Source organism: Symphodus melops, assembly GCF_947650265.1.
Source record: "Symphodus melops genome assembly, chromosome: 5".
NCBI classification, from domain to species: domain Eukaryota; kingdom Metazoa; phylum Chordata; class Actinopteri; order Labriformes; family Labridae; genus Symphodus; species Symphodus melops.
This window is the reverse complement of record NC_136695.1, coordinates 8,281,652-8,290,346: the sequence shown is the minus strand read 5'-3', so window position 1 is coordinate 8,290,346 and position 8,695 is coordinate 8,281,652. Positions and strand designations below refer to the sequence as shown.

Here is an 8,695-nt window from a genome sequence, read left to right as displayed (position 1 = left end):
CTAAACGGAGCGTGGGACATTTAAACAGATGATGAACATCAGTGAGTTTGTAAAGAGTCGCTCTGTGATGAGCTGGGATTAAAAAGAGTCTGATGAAGAGGAGTCCGTTTTATATTCTCACTTATTTATCTTCTGAACGTTTCATCATTTAGATTCTAATCAATCATTTTCAGTATCCTGACACATAAATATCCGTTTATAAAATACAAAGTTTGTTGTCTAAATACAGGCTAGGTTAAGTCCAAACTGTTTAATAATAATCAATAATTATAGACAATTCAAAATGAAAACTTTTAGTCAGTAGAAACTGTCCTTTTGGTTATGAGTAGACTGCAGGTTGTTCTTCAGGTGTTTTAAGGGAACTGAGAAAGGCCCCTGGTATGCCCTGCGACCTGTTGATTCCTGCTCACTGATGATGCGGGAGCTGTAACGTTAATACTGTAAGGTTGGCTACGTTAGATAACGTTAAACTATCAACTCGACCTAACGATTGTTGAGATAATATTAATTTATTTTACTTTGCATCTCTTAACATTAGTTTAACTTACTTTGCTTTGTTTTTAGTTCAGTTAACAGACATGCACACAAATGGTCAAGTTAAAAACATTTAGACAGGTTGTGAACTCTGGTTTTCAGTTGAATATTACTCCAGTAGCCAAACGGTTTTTAAACGTTTGGCTCAAACGTTTGTTAGAGTGAAGCATAATTTAATGTTATTTTTGCTTAAACATTTTTCAACGTTTGGCTCAAACGTTTGGTAGTGTTGTATTAATGAAACATGTTTGTCCCTCAACACTTACCGTAGTCCAGGCGGAAGTAGCAATGCATGCTGGGTATTGTAGTTCGGATGACGATATACAATGGAACGTGATGGCGACAGTGAACGGTAATAAAGGGCAACGTGAATCTCCACAAAGTTGTCATTATTAATGCAACAGAGAACATTACATGGTGTCAGAGACTCGTCGGACTGTACGCTTCTAAAAAGAGCCCAGGATGAATCCGTTGGGAGTGCCTACACCGCAGATGGATTGGGATTCGGCAAACCTACCCGACGCATGGCGGCGATTCGTGCAGCACGTCAAGCTCATGTTTTCGGGACCGCTACGGGGTAAGGAGGAAGCAACCCAATGCAGCTATTTGCTTTTGTGGGTAGGAGAGCGAGGCAGAGATATTGATGAAGCTAAAAAGCTCGACACATATTACGGCAAGTTTGAGGAGTATCTCATGCCCAAATCAAACGTGATATTTGCGAGATACAAGTTTAATGAGAGGCTGCAAGGCGAGGGCGAGCCCTTTGAACATTTTGTTACTGAGTTGAAGCTACTCGTGAAGCAATGTGGGTATGCTAACAGTGAAGAGATGGTGCGCGACAGGATCGTGTTCGCCACTAACTCGCCTCATGTGAGGGAGAAGTTGCTAAATCAAGGCTCAGACCTTACGCTGGAGAAAGCTATTGACATTGCACACTCATATGAAATAGCACAGGACCAGTTAAAGACTATGGTAGCCCCACGTCCAAGTCCCCAAGCACCTATGGCAGCACATGCTATTTTCACAAAGCGGAGGCACACCGTGCAGAAAAACCCAAAGACTGATAGCAGTAGCTACCCCAAGAAAACGTGCGGGAGGTGTGCGCTGCAGCACGGCGATAAAGAGGAGTGTCCTGCTAAAGGGCGAAAATGCAAAAAGTGTCAAAAGATGAATCACTTCGCCAAGGTTCGTCAGTCATCACAATACAGGTTCAACAAAGTGCACACAGTTGAGCAACACGATTCAAGTGGCACAGATGAGCTGTTTATTGATTCTATCACTAAAACAAATGAAGGGGAAAACAACGAACAAGCTTTTGCAGATGTGCAGGTAGGCTCACAGTCACACAGTATCCGATTTAAAGTAGACACTGGAGCTACCACCAACGTTATCCCTGTTCGGCTCTTCAATAGACTTTTCAAGCATATCAAACTGAGACCAGCCACATGCGCTCTATCAGGCTATGGTGGAGAGAGACTAGACGTCAAAGGCACATGTGAGCTGAAATGCAGCAGAAAAGGCAGTCACCATACATTCTCATTTGACATCGTAAACACAGCAGCCCCTCCAGTTCTAGGGCTACGGGCATGCCTTGACTTTAACCTTGTCAAGTTAGTCATGTCAATAGAACCCACTAGTGCCACCGAGAGCATCATGGAGGAATTTGCTGATGTTTTCAAAGGGATAGGAAAATTCCCAGGTGAATATAGTCTGCATGTAGACCCCACAGCTGTTCCAGTCGTGTATCCCCCACGGAGAATACCGTTCATGTTAAAAGACCGTCTGAAACAGGAGCTGGACGACATGGAACGAAACGGCATCATCACTAAAGTAAATGAGCCTACCGAATGGGTCAACGGACTTGTTGTCGCAGAGAAACGGCACAGTGGGAAGCTCAGAGTTTGTCTTGACCCTCGTGATCTAAACAAAGCAATCAAAAGACCATACTACCCTCTTCCCACATTGGACGACGTTACCCCGAAACTAGCCGGAGCACAATACTTCAGCGTGATGGACGCACGTTCAGGATATTGGAACATCAAACTGACGCACGAATCTTCCCTGCTCACTACCTTTAACACCATTTTCGGCAGATACCGTTTTCTCCATCTGCCCTTTGGAATTATATCCGCTCAAGACATCTTCCAGAGGAAGATAGATGAGACGTACAGTGGTCTTAATGGTGTTTCAGCTATTGTTGATGACATTTTGGTGTTCGGCAGGACTAAAGAGGAACACGATGCCAACCTCAGAGCCATGCTGGAACGTACAAGGGAGCGCGGAGTGCGTCTGAACCCAGAGAAAAGTGTCATAAGCGCAACAGAGGTGAGCTACTTTGGACACAAACTGACACGTGACGGCATCCAGCCTGATCCAAAGAAAGTGCAGGCAATCAAAGACATGCCGCCACCTGAAAACAAAAACGAGCTTGAAACTGTCCTAGGCATGGCAAACTACCTGTCCAGGTTTGCTCCAGGCCTGTCCGAAGTCAACGCTCCACTGCGCCAACTACTGAAACAGGATGTTGAATTTGTTTGGGACCAGAACCACGAAATGGCATTCCAACAAATGAAAGAGCTCATTACCAGGGAACCAGGCCCAGTACTGAGTTACTTCGACACTAAAAAGGAAGTGCGCTTACAGGTGGACGCGTCAAAACACGGGTTGGGAGCTGTGTTATTGCAGGAAGGCCGACCGATCGCATATGCCTCCAAGTCACTCACCCCAACCGAGGTTAACTATGCGCAGATTGAGAAGGAGCTTTTTGCAGTGCTCTTCGGGTGCAAGAGGTTTCACACCTACATTTACGGCAGAAATGTTGTTGTTGAGTCTGACCATAAGCCTTTGGAATCGATACTAAAGAAACCCATCTCTTGTGCACCTGCTCGACTTCAGCGTATGCTTCTGCAGCTACAAAGATACGACATCAGCATCCTGCATTGTCCTGGCAAAGATATTCCCGTGGCTGACACACTGTCCCGTAAGCCGCTACAGGATTACGATCACACACTCAGTGAAGGCATGGACGAACAGGTCCATTCGGTGATGAAAAGCTTGCCCGTCAGTGACAATAAACCTTCAGAAATACGCACAGCTACCGAAAATGACTCGCTGCTCCAAATGCTGAAACAAACTGTATTGTCAGGCTGGCCTGAGGACTGAAACAAATGTCCAGCAACACTTATTGACTTTTGGAACTTCAGAGATGAGATCTCGCACTACGAAGGCATCTTGTTCAAAAGTGACAAAATCATTGTACCTGCAGCACTCAGACCAAACAGGTTGGAAAGGATCCATACTGGACACATGGGAATTGAGAGGAGCAAACAAAGAGCCAGGGCCAGGAATGGGTAAAGATATCACTGCAACGGTTGAAAAGTGCTCCATCTGCCAGGAAAGGCGTTCCTCAAACACCAAAGAACCTCTCATATCTCACCAAATTCCGGAAAGGCCCTGGCAGGTCGTCGCCTCTGATCTTTTCACGTGGAAGGGAGAAGAGTACATGATTGTTGTGGACTATTACAGCCGCTACTTTGAGCTAGATAGACTCCAGTCCACCACTTCAGGCTCCATCATCAAGAAAATAAAGGCTGTGTTTGCTCGACATGGTGTTCCTGAAAAACTTATCTCTGATAATGGCCCACAGTACAGCTCACAGGACTTTAAAACATTTGCTGCTTCATGGGACTTCGAGCACGTTACATCTAGCCCCCATTATCCGCAGAGTAACGGGCTCGCAGAGAGAACAGTGAGAACAGCCAAGACTATATTAGACAAAGCTCATGCTCAGAAAACTGACCCATACTTGTCCATCTTAGAGCACCGGAACACGCCTGTCGATGGATTCAAGTCACCAGCACAACTTCTCATGAGCCTACGCTCAGTCACAACTCGACACTTAAGACCCCGTGTTACAGACTGGAGAGCAGTACAGGCAACGAGGAGAAGAGAACAAGCCACGCAAAAACTGTACTATGACCACGGTGCTAAACCACTTTCCCCACTACAGCGAGGAGATCATGTCCGATACCAGCAAGATACTGGCAGGTGGAAACCAGCTGTCATCCTCCAACCAGCCGATACCAAACGCTCGTACATCATCCGCACGGATGAAGGAAAGACCTTACGCCGCAATCGACGACACTTGACAAGCAACCAGGCACAACCACCAGCCATTGAACCAACGTGTGACCAACCTATAACTCCAGAGCAATCACAACCAGAACCAACTGTAAAAGAGACTAGCACACCACACACCAACGAGAACTCTCCGGCAACTACTCGATCAGGTCGTGTTATAAAGCCCAGAAGTATTCTTGACCTGTGAATTGTGAAGGGTGTAGGTGGATCGCTGCCCTCAGGTTGCCCATTGTTACACAATGCCATGTTTTACATGTGTCGTTAAAGAAATGTTGAGACTACATTTTATGGTGTTTATAAGCTAACTAGAAAAAAAAAAAAAAAAGTTTGTTATTACACCATGTGATATGAGGTACTGTCCGTACATATCATAATCATTTGCTGTTTATTGCATAAGGAGTTAACATTGAAGACATCTGTTTTGGGTGGATGTGATTTACACTATACATATGTGCTGTGTTGAAAAAAAAAAAAAAAAAAAAGGGAGATGTTGTATTAATGAAACATGTTTGTCCCTCAACACTTACCGTAGTCCAGGCGGAAGTAGCAATGCATGCTGGGTATTGTAGTTCGGATGACGATATACAATGGAACGTGATGGCGACAGTGAACGGTAATAAAGGGCAACGTGAATCTCCACAAAGTTGTCATTATTAACGCAACAGAGAACATTACAGGTAGAGTGAAGCATAATTTAACGTTATTTTTGTTAAACATTTTTCGTTTGATTTCAGGGAGCAAGGAGCATACTGCTCAGTTCATGCAGCTGCGGGGGGAAACCGATCACCTTTTCACAGGAGCCAAACACACAGCCAGCTTTGCTTGGAGGTAATTAAGAAAAACAACGGGCAGTATTATCACCATTGTACTTGTACTTAAAGCTGTAATCGGTCCTCATCATAAAGGCCACAATAATAAGGCACCCATTAAATAATGAAAACTGATGACTTTTTAAATCTAAAATAAATAATGTCAGAGGGATGTGTGTGAGTTTTCACCCCTGTGCTAACATGATTTCTCTTTTCTGTTATCTCTGTAATAAGAACTATTTTACAGACAATGGGCCTGGATGGCAGTGTGTCACCTATGCAGGCAAAAAAGAAATGGGACAACCTGGAAAAGAAATACAAAGTATGTAATCTATGCATTGAAATGTAATTTATATTAGTTCTATCCATACAAATTGACAACATTTGTGTTTACTGCTGTTATTGTTGTTGTAGTCAACTGCCATGATTGATTTCCTCTGCCTTAGGATTGCAAGTGTCCAGGGTCAGGTGAGGGCATGAGTGGGAAACCCACTGCCACAACTTGGCCCTGGTTTGTCCTCATGGATGAGGTGTTGGGACAGAAGCATTCCACTTCACCCCCAGTCCTAATCGCCTCCATCCCTGAGGACACTTCAGGGCCCAGCGCGGCAGTGGGAGACCAGGAGGAGGAGAGGTCAGAGAGAGAGAGAAGCCAGACAGGAGGAAAGAGGAAGCGAGAAAGTGACAACCACAAAGAGCTGATGGAGTTGATTAAGGAAAGTATAAAGTATCAAAGACAGAAGAGAAGAGGGCGCAGGAGACGAAGGCTCAGATGGCGCAGATGGCGCAGATGTTTTCCTAGCTAGAACGATTAATTGAAAAATAATGAAAATACATTTTTTGATTTAAAACACAGTTGTTTGTTTTGTTTCATAGTTGTTAAGTTTGCTATGTTTAATGTACTTTTTATTTAATTCAAATCCTTTAAATGTAATTCAGATATGATCAGTTTCTATTATATTGTTGTTTTTATGCTCTAGCTTCCTACATTGGAGAGCAGAAAATAACCAGACGGGTCTTAATATTTTTAATTATAAATGACTAAAGGGATGTGACTAGATCTACAGAAAGTCCAGTGAGGTATCAAGGAGCCGCTGATCATAGTTTCTCACAGGACAACAAGGTAAGGATATCTTGAAGCATCTGCGTTTTCACTTAATCCAATCCTCAGAGCTTCCGTATAAAATACCACGCTTAGTCTGGCACTACAGGGAAATGGACTTTCTGATTGTGATCTTTCTGATCAAAACCATGATTCTTGTATCCGTATGAAGAGTATTATTGTAACCATGTTTCACAGTATTATACTGTCCAAAATGTAACCTCTATTGTGTCAATTATCAACATGAACTGGTATAGCTACAATGAAAACCACCAGCAGAATATAAATTAAACTTTGATTTATTAATAAATAAAAAAAACAAAAGTAAAATCAATGTAATTTAAAATCTTAATATCAATATATTATGTACATTATTCTGTTATTTACATTTATTTTGATTAAAAACAAAATGTATACTACAGGATAAACCTGGCTCTGCCTGTGCTGGACAGCCGGAAACACGGCCTGATTTTAATGCTGCTGGGCCTTCTACCAGGAAATGGAGACACTCTTCTGGCTGGCAAGTGGTGGTCTCCAGAGTGTTTGGGATTCTACACTGTCCACTGCATCGTCCAATGACCGGGTTTGATTGACGGCTGCCATGTCACAAATATTGGTGGTCTGGTGGTACCTCCTCCAGGGCAGACATCTCTGCAGACAGCTGGTCCCGCCAGGGAGCACCACTGACTGCCTTCAAACCGTCCTCCCCCTCATCCTCTGCCCCATCCTCCTCAGCCTCATCCTCTGGGGCCACGATGTCACCTGCCCCGAGGCAGATGTTGTGGAGGATGGCACATGCTGTTATGACCTGAAATAGTAAATGCTAAATAAAGGAAAAGATTATAGCACCTGAAAAATAAATCCTCCCGTTTGATTTATTGTTATTAACAATTGTAAAATGTCCTATTAAATGATTACTTACATGTGGTACAAAGGTGTGGTGCACCTCCAGCGCTTGCAGGAAGATGGCACGGAACCTCGTCTTCATCATCCCAAAAGCATGCTCTATAATGGAGCGTGCCCTGGAGTGACAGACGTTGAAGCGCTGGGCTCCCACACCTCGTACAGGCTGTTTGTAGGGAGTGACGAGGGGAAGTGGGTGTTGGAGGCACGGGTACCCCCCGTCTGCCAGGATGAACTGCCCTGGAGGAGGGTAGAGTCCACGCCTATAGAGTGGGCTGTGCCTGAGCACTCGTGCATCATGCACAGACCCAGGCCAGCCCACATACGTGTCCTTGAAACGGCCCTGATGGTCACAAACAGCCTGCAGGATGATGGAAGGGAATAGTTTTCTGTTCCCATAGCACTGACCATCAGGGCCGCCCGGTGGCTTGATGCGGACATGGTAGCCGTCTATCGCTCCAGCTGCTCCTCTGAAGGCCCTGTGTCTCGCCAGCCCTGCAAACCCACGGGAAACTGCCTCCAGGTCTTGAGGAGTGGTGGGGAAGTGGATGACCTGGTGGCAAATGGCCACCACCTCCTCAGTCATCCTGTGAACGATGCGGTGGACAGTGGAACGAGGAATCCCAAAGGCTCTGGAGACCACCCTGTACGATGTTCCACTTGCCAGCCAGAAGAGGAACACCAGGGTCTCAATTGTAGCACCCCATCCGTGTCTCTGATCCTGGTAGAGAAGGCCCAGCAGCACTTGCAGAGCCTCCCTGCTAAGCCGGAAATCAGGCCGTGTGTCTTCCTGCTGGTTGAAAAACCTGTCCAGCACAGGTATGCTCAGGTTTATCCTGCAGTATGTACGAGGATTAGCCTATTGGGAAAACACAGAGAAGGAAATTCATTATAAACAATAACTTGATTAAATGTGGAAAAGCTGAGATACCTGCTTTTTGTCTTTAGATAGCGCTAGAGATAACACTTGTGAATTAATTGGCACTATACAACTAAAGGTTTATTGATTGATAAGCCATATAAACTACGTTTGTTGTTGTTGTTAACTAACTAAGCTTAAAGTTAAGGATCAAATTAAAGCTAAAGTACAAACATGTTAACCAATCTGAAGGTAAACTCACCTGTCCATGGTGCTGACTCAGCCGGAGATAAAGCACACGTCGGCGCATATAATTCTCCCTCTCTCTCTTTTTCAGAATCATAAAAA

General features: G+C 44.5%; 1 protein-coding gene across 1 annotated transcript; it reads right to left on the bottom strand.

Annotated features, from left to right (window-relative positions):
* Window positions 1-4,730: 4,730 nt before the first annotated feature.
* On the bottom strand, window positions 4,731-8,429 carry LOC306823311 (putative nuclease HARBI1; the record flags this gene model as incomplete). The annotated part of the gene is made up of 3 exons (XM_079342768.1): window positions 7,532-8,429; window positions 7,217-7,393; window positions 4,731-4,763 (listed from the first exon to the last, which is right to left on the bottom strand). The coding sequence occupies exons 1-3, from the start codon at window positions 8,072-8,074 to the stop codon at window positions 4,731-4,733; spliced, it is 753 nt and encodes a 250-aa protein (XP_079198894.1). The 5' UTR covers window positions 8,075-8,429.
* Between the last annotated feature and the right edge of the window lie 266 nt (window positions 8,430-8,695).